At 36.7% G+C, this 18,777-nt stretch overlaps 1 protein-coding gene across 1 annotated transcript; it reads right to left on the bottom strand.

Annotated features, from left to right (window-relative positions):
- Positions 1-1,448: 1,448 nt before the first annotated feature.
- LOC124218497 (uncharacterized) lies at positions 1,449-7,563 on the bottom strand. Its single transcript, XM_046625018.1, has 4 exons — positions 6,574-7,563; positions 5,588-6,517; positions 1,608-1,866; positions 1,449-1,498 (listed from the first exon to the last, which is right to left on the bottom strand). Exons 1-4 carry the CDS (start codon positions 7,561-7,563, stop codon positions 1,449-1,451), a joined length of 2,229 nt encoding a protein of 742 aa, XP_046480974.1.
- Positions 7,564-18,777: the final 11,214 nt, after the last annotated feature.

Genomic DNA, 18,777 nt, shown 5'->3' with positions numbered 1-18,777 from the left:
AAAGCTGTTAATATAGCCAATACTCATCCGGGCTGGAGACTCAAAAGTCTGCAAAGCAAAGGATGCCATCGCTTAAAACGTTACGAGGATTTGGCAAAATGGGAACAGCACATCAAGAAGGGCGGAACACTGTTTGATAAATTTGCGGTCGTTGATTCTTGGACCTAAGATCGCTTCAAAGAAGCTTGGGAAAACCACCAGCAAGTCACTACCCGCAACTTGCAGCAGTGGGCTTTAGCTGTTGCAAGTCAATTTAAAGACTTCGACTTCAAAGCCTCCGAGCCGTGGGTGGCGAAATTCAAAAGGAGGCATAGAATACGCCAACAAAAAATTACCAAATTCGTAACAGAACGAGAAACGACAACGATAGAAGAAACGTTGGCTCCCGCCGAAGACTTCAGAATCCAAACTCGTCACCTGATACCCAATTTCGACCGCGATTCCCTAATTAATACAGACCAAATAGGTATTTAAACAATCTCATGCTTTATGATCAATTAAAGTATGATCATTTATGAAATTAATATCTTGTTTATTGTTTATGAATATTTTTCAGGCTGCCAATATCAGTCTACCTTTGATAGAACTCTTGCGACCCAGGGATCGAAGGCAGTTCTTGTGAATAAAAAGAATATGAATAGGGAGACGCATTCATATACGGTGCGATACGCAGTCACTTTATCTGGAAAATTATTACCCCTTGTGTTCATATGCCTACAAGAGCCAACCGATTCATTCGGGCCCAGAGTACAAAAAAAGGTGGACGAGTATCTCCGAAAATATAAAAATGTCGTCGTCACCTCATCGAGGTCCGGAAATTTGACAACAAAACTCTACAAGGATTTTTTAGTAGACGTATTAAAGCCATACGTTGGAGAGAAGAAGTTTCTCTTACTTATTGATTCTTGGGGAGGACAGAGGAATACCGCGATGTACGACGAAATTTTTAAAGACGAAGCTCGTCTACCGATGTGCACTGTAAAGATTATTCCTTCAAAGTGCACCCCGTTGGTCCAGCCGTGTGATGTATATTTTTTTCGGCAGGTGAAAAATTTTATAAAGCGTTTGCAGAACTGCGCCCAATTAATTGAACGGAAACGTGAAACACACCATATAATGTAATGATTATTTTCGACTGTAAGTTAATTAGAATTAAGGAAAAATATAAAATAAACAGCTTTCTTACATCATATTTTTGATTTTTGTACACAAACGTTGATTCATTATAAACATTCTCATGTAAGTGATGTGGGTATAGGCGTTGAAAGAGTTGGACAAAAAAAAGTTCATCATTGGGACTCTATCCAGCGATCTACGGAATACTAGACTCGTGCGTTACCCGGTGAGCCACGAGCCTCCTTGTCGTGTGTTTTAACTTCAGCGTATATCCCTCTCTCGTAATTTTCCTACATTTTTCAAAATTCATTTTTTCGAAAACTTTTGGATATCTAGCTCTGTGGCTTTGGGGATTTGTTATTTGCGTCTAGACCTTTCTGCACTATAAGTCTAAAAAATTACAAAAATCCGTCGACCGTATATTCCCCTTGTAAGTTTGATTAAACTAGACGAGGAACCCGTGTCAAGGAGAAATTTCCCTTTTTTATTACGAAGTTCGGGGGCAGTCAATTCGACTACTGAGCTCTCCTCGGCGGTGGGGGGCCAGAGGACGAGGCATCGTTCTCCAGGAACCTCACTGACTGTTGGTGTTCTCGGGGTCGACTCGACTCGCTTGCTCCCGTCGGGCCCGCAGGAGAATCTGCCCGGCGAGCCCCACGGGAGTTTGAAGGCTCCCTCTTCGGGGAGCGCGCCTAGTCCAGTAAAACAAGGTCTAAACTCCATGTTTTTAATAACCAGAATGCGTTTTTGCTGAAAAATCAAGTTCTAAGTGTTGATTAATATTTGAGGACAATCAAGGTACTCACCCCCCGGGTTGGCGTGGAAAAAATTAAAAATTACCCTCGGAAACGGGTTTTTCCAAAATAACTCGAAAAATACTCGATAATAATCTTCTACAAAAAAAGTCTGAACCACTTCACCCCTATTTCGAACCGTTCATCCCCCAGACGCGTTCGAAAACGCGAGGTGAAAAAAAAATGTAAAAACAAATTGAAAGCAATATTTTTTCAATTGTTCGGTCTTGTTGAATGTCTATACTTGTTCGATCTTCGACTATAATTTTTTCACCCCTTCGGTAAGCAATTTTCATGAATTTACGGCTTAAAATTGATCCTAACGTTTTTCCTAATTGATGAATATATTTATTTTTTTTACATAATTTTTATTAGAATATTTCCAACAATTTTCGTAGGAAACATTTTCACGTATCTCTGACAACTTCGAAGTTAAACGCACTTTTATATTTTCTACCCCTCCGAGAAGGCTGTATCGGAGAACCCCTGGTGAGAGAGAGAACAATATGCCTGCGTCCGTGCCGCTCGCACGCATACCCGCCTCTAGCCGACTCAATGCGCTTTGACTTCGACGTGTAGACGGTTAGAGCGTCAGCACGTAAAGATAAACAAATTGTCGAAGGACTTGATGTACGTAAAAACTTACTTCAAAATTGATTTCTGATTATGTCACTGAGCCATTGATTACTGTATGAGCCCATTATATATTTACTATAGGAATAGATGTAGATACACGAGCCTACTTCACTTCAGCTACTTAATTATTGCTATCCCAACAGGAATAAAATTTTTTAGATGATTAGCAACGATACACGGAATAAAAGTAAATTATAATCCAATCAATTTATGATCATTAGGATTGCTCGACTTATCATTATGCCTAATCAAAATATGTAAGCAAATATCGTTTTTTTTTTCTACGTATCATTTATATTAAATTGAAACTGTACGAAAGTTTTCTTTTAAAAAAAGTACTCTGGAATTTTCTTTTATGCCAGCGTTCTATGGAATTTTCAACTTGCCGTCCCATGTTCCCGTGTTAAATCTCAGCATCTACGTGGGCAAACTTTTTTTTTTAATTAAAAAAAATTGTCGATATTTTCCTTCACAAAATTCGTAAGTTTCAAACTCGAAAAGTAGTAAATAACCTAGCTGCCATACGCCCTTAATAATTAAGGACGTTCCCACCAAAAACACTTTTCTTCTAATATTTTCCAAATTTTGAATACACATACTTATGAGTGCCCTTTATGTGTAGGAATTTTTTAAAACCCTTCTTGCGGTGCTAAATTTTGAAATATTGCAAGTTGAAATTTACATATTTAACATGTGATCCCTATCCTAACCCCCATTGTGGCGCACCTTTTTTTTAAGTTACTACAGTAATTTTCTTGGAATTTCTATGAAAAACTGAAAATCACTAATTGAACATATAATAAACATGTTTCTCAAAAAATAACACAAAGAAGCGGTATTCATTTAATTATAAAAAATGTTAAAAGTGAGCTACTTTTCACTTTTTTTTCATTACTTGATCAGTGAGAAACAGCGACTTGGCAACGTTGCGTTGGGCGGAAAGTTCAAAATACCGTATAGGCGTAGTAGTTGTAAATAAATGTGAACCGCTCACAGATAGGTTAACTGTAGGCTGTTGTAAAGAAAAATGCAATTTTTTAAGTATATTAAGTATTTATTATAAATTATTTTTCAACATTAATACTCGTTATGTTAACATCATCAACAATTATAGATTCAAAAATATAATCAATCATATAATTTTCATAAAAACTATAATTTTATCAAGTAACACAAAATAAAACATTTTAGAAATATATTATTTTTTAGACATAGGTATTTTTTTAATTTTCTTTTTTGGTGATTTTAAATTCTTAATCTTTGGCGAATTTTCATTTTTTAGGAAGTCTAAAACTGCCGTTAAAATTTTTTTATTTTTAGTTATTCGCACTTTGTTATTATCTAATTTTTCGCTAAACAATTGCACAATAGCATTTTCTCCACCTACTCTATAGATTTCCCTCAAATTATCACAAGAAATGTCATTTGAAGCCAATTTTTTACACATATTAACTGAAATAATATTTCTTAATTCGACTAACATTTTTAAGTTTACTTTAGTTTTATCTGAGTTGGATAACTCTTCCAAATAAATATTACTGTTTTTACATGCCTTTAATACACCACTTCGCAGGTTTAATGTATTAATTAAGTCTTGAAGTACCACAACGTCATACGCAGCGTCATGAAAAGATTCCTGATCATTATCAGGGTGTAAGAAGTCGTTACTTAAACTCTCTAATTTAAATTGACCCGGTCCTTTCCTATCAACCAAAGACTTTCTGAACAATGATAAAGTGTCAGCAAAACCAACAATTAAATCTAAAAGTTCGACTTTAACATTCATAATAGCTCGTAAGAGTCGTGGTACGTCAAAGCGAGCATTATGTGCAACTAATAAACATTTCTGTTGTCCATCGGATAAGCTAATTAAAAATTGTTGAAAAGATTCTAAAGCATCAGAAATTTTGAGTGTTACGACTTGTTTGTCTCCGTAGAATAAGTCTCCATATTTATGATGAAGTTTAGTAACTGTAGTGGCTGACGATGAAATTTCGGTCTTCGTGTGTACATAGATATTAAAAATTTTACAATCACAGATCGCTGCAATTTGTATAATATGAGCATCTGAGGCGAATCCAGTTGTTTCTAAATCAAAGTAAACAATTTTTGTTTCATCATCTAATGCAATATTATTATTATCATCACAGTGTTTACGCACGTAATTGTTTATTTTATCCATTCCACAATTACTCTTATAAGTTATACCTTCATGTCTTTCGGTATTTTTACGTAAAAGTTCTCGTTTCTGTTTTAATTCTATACGTCTTAATTTTTTTGCTTTAGACTTACTCATTGCCAATCGTTTTTCTCGTTTCATCTCACTTCGTTTAACATAATTGACTGTGTGAGATCCAGCAGGAATATTCAGTCTTTGCTTAATATTTAAACGATCAAACGAACTTACCTGTTGTGAAGTTCGATCGTAATTATATGTAGAGTCTCGTTTGAGATGATTACATCGTAGTACCGTCTACTTCACGTTAGTGTCACACGAATATTCAGAGCTTATAAAAAAAAAAAAGAGAGCGCCTGGCCCCCTGGCGCTGCGGTTGTTCCTTCTCCAAGTCATATTGTTTAAAGTACTCCATAAGGATTGAAAATAATAAAGCAAACACATTTGAATAAATAAAGGGGGAGGGAATGATAGAAACGAACGGAAATAAAACGTTCAATGGGTGGGATGTAATCATCTCAAACGAGACTCTACATATAATTACGATCGAACTTCACAACAGGTAAGTTCGTTTGATCGTTTAATTATATTACGAGTCTCGTTTTCGAGATTACATCGTAGATGTTCAGAGAAAAAATTATTTTATTATTTTCTAAACAGCCTCAGGCAACAAAAACGTAACTTTTATCGAGACCAGTGGTCTCTCGAGAACAAGAATCAGCGGTTTTTTATTCGCTTACTTCGATTCTAACAAAATGTAATTAATGATATCTTATGCAATAACTTATAAATATTATGAGAACACGGTTGCTGCAAAGTCTTTTCTGCCCGATTTAATCGGCCGATTATAATACTCTGCAAATACCTGCGAGTCCTTTGACCAGCCCGCGGTATTTCTTATCGCGCTAATATCCAACCCCTTTGCCAAGGCAGCCGACGTAGACGCGTGCCTTGTACTGTGCGCCGTGAACTCAGGTCCTATGCCGCTCTTTGCCAACACTGACCGGATCCAACGACTTATTGTCTGGGTACTCGCCGATTTGAAGGGTTTTCTCGAAGTGATCAGTACGTTACTGCAATCGCCTCTGAGTGGTTTTGTTATTTCCAAATATCTCTTCAACGTGCTCGCTATGCACAGTCTAGGCTGTTCGCGAAAGTACGGCAATAACAAAAGTGGCTGGAAAGCCCCTGGTCTCGACGTTTTAATGATGTCCGAGATCCTTATCTCGAAGCCCTGTGCCGAGTGAGAAATATTGTCAAGTCTCATGAGCGAGAAAGTTTGCACTCGATGAGCCGTACCTAAAGCTAACAGCGTAACTAATCTCTCTGACAATTGTTGATTGTTTAATGATTCGAGAGGATATAAGTTCGCAATGTACGTAAGTACGATGCCGACGTCCCATGTTTCGTCGTATCGAGGTTTCGTTGGTCTAAGCCGAAAAATCCCTTTAAAAAATCTACTGATAATCCGATCGTTAGTCATGTCGTTCGTCGATATTAACGAGATCGCCGATCGCGTCGCGTTTAATGTGCCATAGGAGGCTCCTGAACCGTATCTCATTTGCAGAAATTCGAGAATGCGGTTCGCGCTCGCTTTGTAAATGTCTGTTTCCGTCTCTCGACAGAAATTCGCCCATAGCTTAATAGGTCCTGAGTACTGCTTCCATGTACTCTCGGCGAGAGAAGCCAACAACGTCTCGATCACTGAGTCCGAGAACTTCTTGCGGCGGTAAGATTCGCCGACAATTTCCCGGCAATCAAAGCCAGTGATTTCTGTAATGGATGCTGGAGAGACCTACAAGGAGACAATGAAAGCCATTTAGCGGGAGCGAAGATCATCGGTTTCTCTACGAGAATGTCCATAAATATAGGGAACCATGGTTGCGAAGGCCAATTCGGCACTATCGCAATCCCACAGGCGCGATCTGCGATAACTTTTCGAAGGAACCTGAGTACCAATGCGAAGGGTGGAAATGCATAAAAATACTCCGATTTCCAGTTGATCGTGAACGCGTCAATAGCTAAGGCATCAGGATCTCTGTGCCACGAACAATAAGCTTGACATTTTGCGTTAATCCTGGATGCAAACAGGTCCAATTTTGGTTTGCCAAATTCCGAAATTACTTTCTCGTATGCCCAACTCGACAGTTCCCATTCCGTGTCTATATTCTTTATCCTCGACTCCCTATCGGCCTCGACGTTTTCCTTGGACGCTATGTAAGATGCGAAAATCCAAATTTTCCTACACTCGCACCATTGCCAAATCTCTTTTGCTATCCCGTGAAATGCGGCATATTGAACTCCTCCCATTCGATTCACATATGCAATAGCTGTCGTATTATCGATTCTTAGTAAAATTTCGCAATCGTACAATTCGCTTGCAAAACATTTAAGGGCCATAAAGACGGCAATTAGTTCGAGTTGGTTAATGTGCAGCCCCCTTTCGGTGTCACTCCAAAAACCGTGTGTGCCTTCATTACAACAATACGCGCCCCAGCCCGTTTTTGACGCGTCCGAGTAAATCTCCTTAATAAATCGAAAACTTCTTATCGGACTAAATGACGTTGTAATATTTTGTTTCCACCAATCGAATTCGATCTGCAAATCTGCGGATAATTCGAGCTGTGCATCGTAATCCCCCCCGCTGACTAACAGGGCGAAGAACTTTTCTCGTTCGAATCTCTTGGTGTATAACCATCCATACTCAATTGCGCGACAACAGTCGACTAACTTCCCGATGAGGTGAGCGAATTCCCGAATTGTACAAAACTTGCGATTGCTAAAGTCGTCGATCACGGCTACCATTTTCTTTCTCTTGACTTCCGGTAGCTCCAATCTCATTTTTCGAGAGTTAATAACGAATCCTAAAAAAGTGCAATCTTTCTTGGGAATCAAGCTACTTTTTTGATAATTCACTATAAACCCTAGTGACTGCAGTTCTTTAATAGTGACTTCTACGTTTGTGCGACACGCGTTAAGATTCGAGCCGATGCAGAGGATATCGTCTAAGTAAATTGTCGAGATGAATCCTTTCCCTCGTAAATAATTCACTACCGGTTTTAGGATTTTTGTAAAAATATACGGCGCTGTGCATAGACCGAACGGGAGGCATACAAATTCTTACATTATATCCCCGAAAATGAATCTCAAATATTTCCGGCTTTCCACGTGCATAGATACCAAAAAATATGCATCTTGTAAATCTATGTTACACATAAAATCACCTCGCGAGATTAGTTTCGTCGCAGTTCTAATGTCCTCTAACTTGAAATGCTGCGTGACTATAAAGTTATTGAGCTTTTTCAAGTTTAACACGAATCTCATTTTTCCGTTTGTTTTTGGTACTAAGAAATACGACGAAATAAATTGTCCCGGGCATGGCAAGCAGGGTCTGACTGCGCCCAGATCTAACAATTTGGCGTTCGCCAGTTTCATATCCCAGAATTGAATTTTTGCTGAGGAGGCGGTAGAGATTGGTGTACTGACTGGTCAAATTCAATTTTGTACCCTCTTACACAGTTTAAAATGAATCGATCCCGCGTGATCTTTTCCCATTGGGGGAGAAACTTTTGCAGCCGCCCCGCTGCTTTATTTACCTCTAAGGCCTGTCCCGCGAGCGTTGGTACGAGCTCTGCTTGCGACTCTGGCTCCAAGCTCGTTGTTGATCTCGTTGTTGATACGACTGATTCGACTTCGGGACAAATTTGACAGTCTTCCTCGATCCTCTCTGGTTCGCGCCGGCCCGAGATCCCCCTCGAAACGAGTTGGACGACGGGCCTTTCCAGTTTCCCGAATTCGAGTTACGAAGAGGCGTCTTGGGCACCGATGGTTGAGCCTTCAACTCCAAGCCCACCTTTTCGATCGACTTTGCCGTTTTTATTTTTCCGGGCAAATCCTCGCCGAATAAAAAAGCGTCGGGCTTAGTTTCGTCCAGAATTCCCTTGATCTTCTTGTCGAGAGACGGCGTAATGCACGATCTTCGTGTAATCGAGTCCAGACGAGAAGCGTGTGCCAGCAGTCGACCCGCGTCGGCAAGATACTCCAACAATTGATACTCGTCAATGCCGTCTTCCTTGGGGGTCAACAGCAACGAAATTCCAGCACCCAATGCGGCCATAGCTGAACCGCGAATATTTTGCGCATTTCTCAAGTATTTGTCTCGTTTCGTGGCCGACTCGAAGAGCGATGACGCTACTTCTGCGTTTAACACTGGCGCTTCCAAGCGACAATTGCCTGTTCGCGCATACTTTGACAACAACTCCTCTAGGTCGTCTTTCTTGAGTCCTTCGGCTATCCATTTTTCCCAATTTTGTGCCAAAGTTGAGTTTAGCTGTAATTCTGGCGCACCAGATTTTTCAAGGGCACCCAGGATACGCAGCGTCTCTTCGTCGAAAGCCTGTGCTGCGTCCTCTGTAGCCTGACTGTCAGCATCCGCTGGAGTTTGTCCTTCGGTATCTCGCGATGGATCATCCGATGCGACGGGGAGAATATTTCCCCTCTTGTTGTCGTTCGTTGGTGACAAGCCTGCAATGGATTAACCTGCGATAAAGACAGCCTCTCGTATTTGTTACGCAAACGAGTCTCATTTCGCAACAGCCTCGTGATTGACAAAATTACTCAATCTTTGTTCGGCTAAAGCCGTCGAGTTACGCGACCGTAACCTTGGGCCATCTGCCGATTCCTCCATACAGGGGAATCGTACAGTTCGACTCTAAGAAAATACTCTGAGAGATTTCCTTCGTACGGCCTGGGCCGCCGAGTCATGTGGCCATGATAAATGCGGAATATGCAATAATCATTCATTTTTGCGAATTACATTCACAATCGACTCAAGGCAGAACTCTGAGAGTCTGCCTTCGTACGGACAAAACCGCCGAGTCTGTGGCCCGCTATTTCCGCGAGCGATACCCGCTCAAACCTTTTTAGGTTTTGTTCGACCCGAGACAATTTCTGTGAACTTGTCTCCGTACGGCAAAGCCGCCCGGTCTACGGAAATAACGAAAGAAAAACAGAAGAAAATACCTTGACGACCTGTCGATGCCTCCTGATTGCCAGCAATTGTTTGCATAACCTCGCGTCTCGGGCTACTCGAGGTCGTATCTGAAGAGCTATCAGGCATCGCATCAACTATCTTCTTCAACTTTTTAAAGAACTTCTCGCTCTTATTCTCCTTATTCTTCTTCCTCTTGTGTGATTTTCCCATGATTTTTCTTGATTAATAAACTGGAACAATGCTCTAAACGTGCTACACTTTCACGCACGAAAAACGTTATGACTTGGAGAAGGAACAACCGCAGCGCCAGGGGGCCAGGCGCTCTCTTTTTTTTTATAAGCTCTGAATATTCGTGTGACACTAACGTGAAGTAGACGGTACTACGATGTAATCTCGAAAACGAGACTCGTAATATAATTATAATACTTCGTTCACCGTCATTTTTAGCGCAGACGGCGTCAGCTACCCTAATATCACAAGAAAAGCTAGTACTTAAACACTTGTTTTTGTGTGCTTTGTTTGCTATAATATTGTTAAAACTTTCATTGCCCTGACTTGAAGCGGCAATAGAAAATTTATGAGAGTTTTGTGCGTATTTATCGAACAAATGTAATAATTCTTCATACAAGGTTTCATCAGATAGGTTTAGAGCATGATTTTTACTTGGGTTACACCACTTTCCACAGTTTTCATGTCTGCTAAAAATATGATCCGGTATTTGTCTCAAATTTCTAGCTAAGTTTTCGGAATTGCCCTTATTTTGTGCAACAGCGTATGAAAAACACTTTTTTAAATGAGGAATAACATTTGTTTTATTTAACTCTCTAAACTTATCGCGTAATTTATATAACTCTTTTCCAAAATTTTTGGTTAAATGATTTTTGTCGGCTAATTTATGATACTTTTGACCTGGGTTATCTGCTCTTACTGCTGCAATCATTGAGCTGTCTTCATCTCCTACAATAACACGTACTTGTAGTCCTGCTTCCTTTAAGATGTTGCTGTGATTAACAAGTTGAACTCCTGCATCAGCTTCCATTGCCTTAGCACTTCCGCAGAAGTTCAATCTACAATCATGATCATCTTTTTTATGCCCCATATCACATTTCTTACATTTTCTATTTCTAGTTGCGTAGTCTAGAATTTTTCCTGACAAGAAACCGATGATAGTGCTATAACCGTTCAAACTATCATAGCTACGCCCGTTACCGCGTTTAGACCAGCCCATATCAAATGACACAATGATATTTATTATTTCACCTAGTGTATTATCAAATAAATTTTGATTATCATTTGAGGAAAGCGTAAGGACATCTAACTGCGGGAAAATATCTTGGGCAATCTCCACTGGTCTGAAATAATAAATAAAAATAGTTAAAATAAAAAAATTAAACCAGATTTACAATTATTTTTTTTTTATTTTATGTAGACAATTCAATGCCGTGAAATTAATAGCAATACATTTTTTGTAAAAAATACAAGTATATAATGTAGATTAGTGCTTGTCAACTTATTGAATATTTAATTCAATTCTTGATCGAAATATTGTAAATAATTACAACAAGATAAAGTCTCTCCTTTATTTTGTGTAAAAATAAATGTTGTTGTATATTATACATTTACTGATAGCATAATAATTATAAATCACCAGTTTATGTATAATATTCAAATCCTAAGATATAAATTGAAACAAAATAATAACTACTTCTGCTTAATATTATATTACAAATAATTCATTCGTAGAAAATATAATTTTACAATTTTTCAATAAATTATATTACAATTTTATAAAAATCAGTGTTGAGAAAATGATTTATAATTATTATGATGATCAGCATCAGTCCATTGAACAGTTCAAATGAATTAGAATGGATGCTTACAATGTGTCACACAACTTTTTGACATTTTTTATCACCAATTCTTTTTCCTCAGAAGCAGCTCGCTTGCAACTTTCTTTAGCTTCTAATTCTATTGCTTGACCAACTACAACTTCGTACTTTTTATAAATTTTGTCTATTACTCGAGGTAAATTGGCACAAGCAAGAATTTTATTTAAGCCAGTATTTCCAACACCGGCATGAATAGCCCCTGAAACATTCAAATAGTAAATATCATAAATTTCTTATAAAATAATTGTAAAGCTATTAATTATGTCAATTCAAGTTTTTTACTTTTACACATAAATAGAATATTGCGAATTCACTTACCTAAAACCACGGACATATTGACATCAGAAACACCATTGGTGGACTCTGCGGTATTAACATTATTATATCTGCCACAAGTATCACATTTTATCTTAAACTTTACGTGAAGTCCTTCTCTGTTATAGCCGTACATTTTTTCCATGTCTAAAAGACTGCTGCAGCTGGTGCATTTGAGGTTTTTAGCTAATTTTTCCAATGCAACTATACAATTCCCATCTGGAATTTTACATTGAGTAGTTTCATGCAGTGTTTCGAGAATTTTTGTTTTTTTAGCTTCTGACATAGCTGTTAGAGCTTTAGCTACTCTATCGCCTACTTTTTTTTTCACAAACCTCCCATTCTTCAAACGTGAAGTCATTATAAATAAATTATTTTTTAACTCCAAAATAAAAGTAACCTCAAAACATTAAAACTCTGTAGCACACGTCTCAGATATAATAATAATATACAGAAAGAGAATACAATGTTGCCAGATCTGAGAAACGACGCAATGGGTATATTTTTGGACTTCTGCGCACGTTCGCGCCACTGAAAATGTACACTGCACCTCAACTTTTTGTTATTGCATCATAGTATAGTTTACATAGGGGGACTGTTTTAGAAGTTGAGGACCACTGCTAGGTGGGAACGTCCTTAATACTATATTCAAATGCATTAATAAGTGGACGAAAAGTTTTTGAGTTAGATAAACCAGTTTATTTAGTGAAAAAATATTAATATTGTGATATTAAATCGTTGAAATTTTTATATAACGAATACTGAACGCAACAGTTTCTCTCGATGCTCGTGCTGACGAAAGGGGCCCACTTGTGAACGCAACGAACGCAACAGTTCCTCTCGATGCTCGTGTTGACGAAAGGGGCCCACTTGAGACCAACGTCTCGCTTTCGGCGACGCGAGCTGTTTATCTGAGGCGATAAGTGGCTAGGACAAAGGGCTAGTGAGCCCCACGAATCGCTGAGGGATCGACGCTTCGACCAGCGAGGCGACGATCACTTCTCGATAGAGTTCCAAACGAACAACATCGTCATCTTGAGCTCATTATTACTTGTTGCTTACGACTCTACGTAATTTTGTACTGATTATCAAATATAACTTACTTACGCTGATAAATATTTCGGCATTTCTTACAATACTGAATATTGATAATGCTGATAGAGAATTTTCGTATATTTACGTAGAAAAAATATTTTTCAATAAAGTTTTGTCAATGACATCTTAAAAAATATAAATTTTCACATCATTGAAGGAGGACAGACTTCACGAATTTAAATTTCATTAGAGATTCTCAGATTAACAATAGTTGCAATCAATCTCTTGAATTTCATAATTATCTTCGTTCGTTTCTTCGACTTCGTCGTCCTCTTCTTGATTTGGATCATATGGATAGATATTTTCTTGCCGGACAGGCAGAATTTCTTTATTATTTACCGAGATATTAATAATGGTTGAATAATTAAAAATTTACACGCAAACGGAGCTTCTATATTTTTTATTTGTATATATTCACATATTGGACGAGCAATATTTTTTGTATCATTTAATTTTAAACCCACTTGAATAACAGGAACAATTTTTAATTTTAATTACAATATCAATTTTATATTTAATATTAACAATAATATTCATATATAAGATATATAAGATAATAATAAGAATCTATTAAACAAACAAAATATTGAAATTATTTGAACAATAACCCCTTCAATATTATTAATTGAGTCAATAAGCATAATCCTAAAAGTGAACCAAAATTTCATATTGAAGTATTATTTTATGGTGTTGGTAAGTCTACCAAATTTCCATTTATAATTTTTAGTAAATTATTTTTTAAACGTAAAAGTAACATTAAAATGTTTTTCGTAATGATCCTAAATTGATATTAGGAATTTTTACAACAATAATTAGTCTAATAAATAAATAATTAATTATTGTAAATGAAATAATAAAATTAGGTTTATTAAATAATTTATTTAATGATATTGTAGTTAAAAATTTTTTGTTTAATTCTTCACCCTGATACACAAGGTACAACAAATAAAGTATACTTTTTTAAAAATTTTATTTTTCAAAATATTTCAAATTTCTATCAATATACAATTAAACTGTAATTAAAATTATTTTTTCTTTTAACAATACTAAAATTCAAAATTTAATAAAAATATTTTTATTAGTAAAAAATTTTTAAATAAGAAAAATAATTCATTAATTTCAAATTAAGTTGAATTAAACAACTATTTAATTTGTTGTAAATAACAAATTTTTTCTCAATAATTTGAATTCTAAATACACTTTCCAGTATATTTACTTTGTTACGACTTATCCCATTTTATAATGAGAGTGACGGGCGATTTGTACATATTTAATTCTTAATTCAAATAAATATAATTTTAAATTTTAATAAATTTCCAAATCGAATTAATAGATAAACTCCTGCTGTTACTAAATTTGGAGAATGAAATAACGAAGATACAGGAGTAGGGGCTGCTATTGCTGCGGGGAGCCAAGAAGAAAAAGAAATTTGAGCACTTTTAGTAAATGAAGCTATCGAAATGATTAAAGTAATTATTACTATAAAATAATTAGATTTTAAAACCTCTATATAAAAATAAAAATTTCAACCACCAAAATTCATTATTCAAAAAATCGATAATAATAAAAAAATATCCCCAATACGATTAGAAATAACAGTTAATATACCAGCATCAAAAGACTTAACATTCTGATAATAAATTACTAAATAATAAGAAATTAATCCCAACCCATCTCATCTTAATAAAATACTAATTAAATTTGTACTAACAATTATAACTATAGCAGCTGCATTTCTAGGATATGTTTTACCTTGAGGACAAATATCTTTTTGAGGAGCGACTGTCATTACAAATCTTCTTTCAGCTATCCCTTATTTACGAGAATTCTTAGTACAATGATTATGTGGAGGATTTTCTATTAATCATGCCACATTACACGATTTTTTACTCTTCATTTTATTATTTCTTTTATTATTACAATAATAGCAATTATTCATATAATGTTTCTTCATCATACAGGATCAAGAAACCCTTTAGGAACTAATAGTAAATATGGAATGCCCATTGTATTTTTTCGATGGCTACGCCTCTGGCAAACCTAACCGGACTGTCTCTGGCAGTTTACAGAAGGGAATTTTTCATGTAAAATGGAAAATAAACGTGATAATGCAATAATACAATTTCACCCCCTTTTTCGGGGCTCAATCGAAGAATATCGATACTAAGGAAAAATTTGCAAAGACCCAAATTGTAGGAAATTTAATTCCAAACAACTTTGACCAATTTTCGTTTAAAATTTAAAGTAAACGAGTTATTCAGTAAACAAAAATTCATTCTCAAATTTAAGATTCCTTGTCTAAAATTTCTAGATCTTTTTGTACTTCATGGGCACATATAATATTCTAAATTATTTCAGGTATGTTGTAAATGTGCAAGGAGTAAATGCATTACAGCTGTCTGTGTATGTAAGAAAGTTGGACTACACTGCAGTCAACTCTGCAAATACTGCACTGACGAGGATGACTGTCTGAATCAACCAGTGGCAGCCACAGATGAGCACGCAGAGGAGGAGACGAATGTTGAAATGGACTCGGATGAAGAAATTCTGCCTGTTCGGCAAGAAAATATCTATCCATATGATCCAAATCAAGAAGAGGACGACGAAGTCGAAGAAACGAACGAGGATAATTATGAAATTCAAGAGATTGATTTCAACTATTATTAATCTGAGAATCTCTAACGAAATTTAAATTCGTGAAGTCTGTCCTCCTTCAATCATGTGAAAATTTATATTTTTTAAGATGTCATTGACAAAACTTTATTGAAAAATATTTTTTCTACGTAAATATACGAAAATTCTCTATCAGCATTATCAATATTCAGTATTCTTTATATAAAAATTTCAACGATTTAATATCACAATATTAACATTTTTTCACTGAATAAACTGGTTTATCTAACTCAAAAACTGTTCGTACACTTATTAATGCATTTGAATATAGTATTAATTATTAAGGGCGTATGGCAGCTAGGTTATTTACTACTTTTCGAGTTTGAAACTTACGAATTTTGTGAAGGAAAATATCGACAATTTTTTTTAATTAAAAAAAAAAGTTTGCCCACGTAGATGCTGAGATTTAACACGGGAACATGGGACGGCAAGTTGAAAATTCCATAGAACGCTGGCATAAAAGAAAATTCCAGAGTACTTTTTTTAAAAGAAAACTTTCGTACAGTTTCAATTTAATATAAATGATACGTAGAAAAAAAAAACGATATTTGCTTACATATTTTGATTAGGCATAATGATAAGTCGAGCAATCCTAATGATCATAAATTGATTGGATTATAATTTACTTTTATTCCGTGTATCGTTGCTAATCATCTAAAAAATTTTATTCCTGTTGGGATAGCAATAATTAAGTAGCTGAAGTGAAGTAGGCTCGTGTATCTACATCTATTCCTATAGTAAATATATAATGGGCTCATACAGTAATCAATGGCTCAGTGACATAATCAGAAATCAATTTTGAAGTAAGTTTTTACGTACATCAAGTCCTTCGACAATTTGTTTATCTTTACGTGCTGACGCTCTAACCGTCTACACGTCGAAGTCAAAGCGCATTGAGTCGGCTAGAGGCGGGTATGCGTGCGAGCGGCACGGACGCAGGCATATTGTTCTCTCTCTCACCAGGGGTTCTCCGATACAGCCTTCTCGGAGGGGTAGAAAATATAAAAGTGCGTTTAACTTCGAAGTTGTCAGAGATACGTGAAAATGTTTCCTACGAAAATTGTTGGAAATATTCTAATAAAAATTATGTAAAAAAAATAAATATATTCATCAATTAGGAAAAACGTTAGGATCAATTTTAAGCCGTAAATTCATGAAAATTGCTTACCGAAGGGGTGAAAAAATTATAGTCGAAGATCGAACAAGTATAGACATTCAACAAGACCGAACAATTGAAAAAATATTGCTTTCAATTTGTTTTTACATTTTTTTTTCACCTCGCGTTTTCGAACGCGTCTGGGGGATGAACGGTTCGAAATAGGGGTGAAGTGGTTCAGACTTTTTTTGTAGAAGATTATTATCGAGTATTTTTCGAGTTATTTTGGAAAAACCCGTTTCCGAGGGTAATTTTTAATTTTTTCCACGCCAACCCGGGGGGTGAGTACCTTGATTGTCCTCAAATATTAATCAGCACTTAAAACTTGATTTTTCAGCAAAAACGCATTCTGGTTATCGAAAACATGGGGTTCAGACCTTCTTTTACTGGACTACCCGGAGAAGACCGACACTTTAAAAGGAAGTAACGCAGGAAATAGAATTGATGGACAGAAAAATACCAAACTTGGCAGAATGTTGGATTATAATGTAAAAAGAACTCATACAAATTTTTACGATCCGAGGTGGGTTTTTACGCGAGATGTTTGTAATCCTTTTTATATCTTTACAAGCCACTTCAACAAGGTCTCTTATGAGAAATGACGGAGTTAGCTGCACATTATTCTTTATATCTCCGTAATTGATGGATCAGAATGAAATATAAACAGCAGAGAGATGAAATACTCAGAATCATTTATCCAGCTTAAAAATATTCAAAGGTGACTTATGATAGGAATAATAAAAACAATAAAAAGTACTAATAGCGAATTTTCGGACCCTCTCTAAATATATTGCAACGTCGCATATTCGAGGTTATGAGCGCGCATTTTGAAATTTCAACCTATGTGACAGCTCGTGCAGGCTATTATATTTTTTATAATTCTTCGTTTTTTGTTCACACAACATATTTTACCTTTCCAATAAAATCTTGGCTCTTTTCTTTAGGCATATCGAACTGGCGCTTAAAATAAATTCACTGATACCGCTGATGAGCTGTCGACGGCATATTTGACACACATATACACGCGCCCACAATCAATGAAAAGCGACGTTGCCAGATTAAGTACTACTTAGGTCAAACCACCGGCAAATGTTTTTATGACTAGGTGGGTAGTTGCGTTACTTCCTTAACGGGCAGCACGGGTAGCCCCTATTTTCATTACGGCAATATTTATAAACGCAAGCTGTTGCCGGTCGAGAATATGACGTTCCCGGGCTACCCTCGCGGTTACCGGTTCTTAACCTGAATGTTCACACTCATTCGATTACTCACTCTTCGGTGGTTTCGCTACAACTCCGAACAATGGCTCACACACGCGATGGCAACTCTCTCACATATGATTAACACTACACGGCTCTATGAGTTCGTGGCACAAATTACAACACCTAATATCTAGCTTCGAAGACTGATATCGCGACGCGAGATGCTTTGGCGACCGCGTACAGAATTAGAGGAAATTCGCTCTATTTGTCGGTGACGCGAAAAGACTGATAGACTCTTCGCGCGATAGCTTCTGAAGGAGCCTGGTTTCCGTAGATGTTGATTTTATTCTGTCTCTAACGGGACTGACTTCGCTCGCTCGTACGACACCCCTTGGAGCGTCGGACAGCGAGCAAGGTTTCCGTCAACGTTGCAAATTTGAAACAAAGGCTCGCCTCGCGAAGATCATCCTTGAAGCGCGTGATGTCTCGCGCTCGCCTCATCCCGGCGTTTGATATATTACACCCGGGATCCGGCGAGCGCGGAAACGCTGACGTTGCAATGGTCAACTGCGCCGCTGCGCTTTTGTCGTGCCACGAACAGAAATATAAGAGAGTTAAGATTTAATAATTGTATGAGAATGTTATTCCTTAAAAATACATGAGAATACAAATCAGAACGATTTGCACTTCCATGCATTTCCCGCAACGTAATTCCCAGAAATAACATTACGC

Source organism: Neodiprion pinetum, chromosome 1, assembly GCF_021155775.2.
Source record: "Neodiprion pinetum isolate iyNeoPine1 chromosome 1, iyNeoPine1.2, whole genome shotgun sequence".
NCBI classification, from domain to species: domain Eukaryota; kingdom Metazoa; phylum Arthropoda; class Insecta; order Hymenoptera; family Diprionidae; genus Neodiprion; species Neodiprion pinetum.
Note: the sequence above shows the minus strand (reverse complement) of the source record. Positions and strands in the feature narration are given on the sequence as shown.

What these genes read in the sequence shown, in the direction of transcription:
- LOC124218497 (XM_046625018.1), bottom strand. Translation starts at nt 7,563, where the DNA reads ATGAGATTGGAGCTACCGGAAGTCAAGAGAAAGAAAATGGTAGCCGTG. An exon ending in CTATATTTATGGACATTCTC is followed by an intron (nt 6,518 to 6,573) that starts GTAGAGAAACCG and finishes GTCTCCTTGTAG; the next exon opens with GTCTCTCCAGCATCCATTAC. An exon ending in ATTGACTGCCCCCGAACTTC is followed by an intron (nt 1,499 to 1,607) that starts GTAATAAAAAAG and finishes TTAGACTTATAG; the next exon opens with TGCAGAAAGGTCTAGACGCA.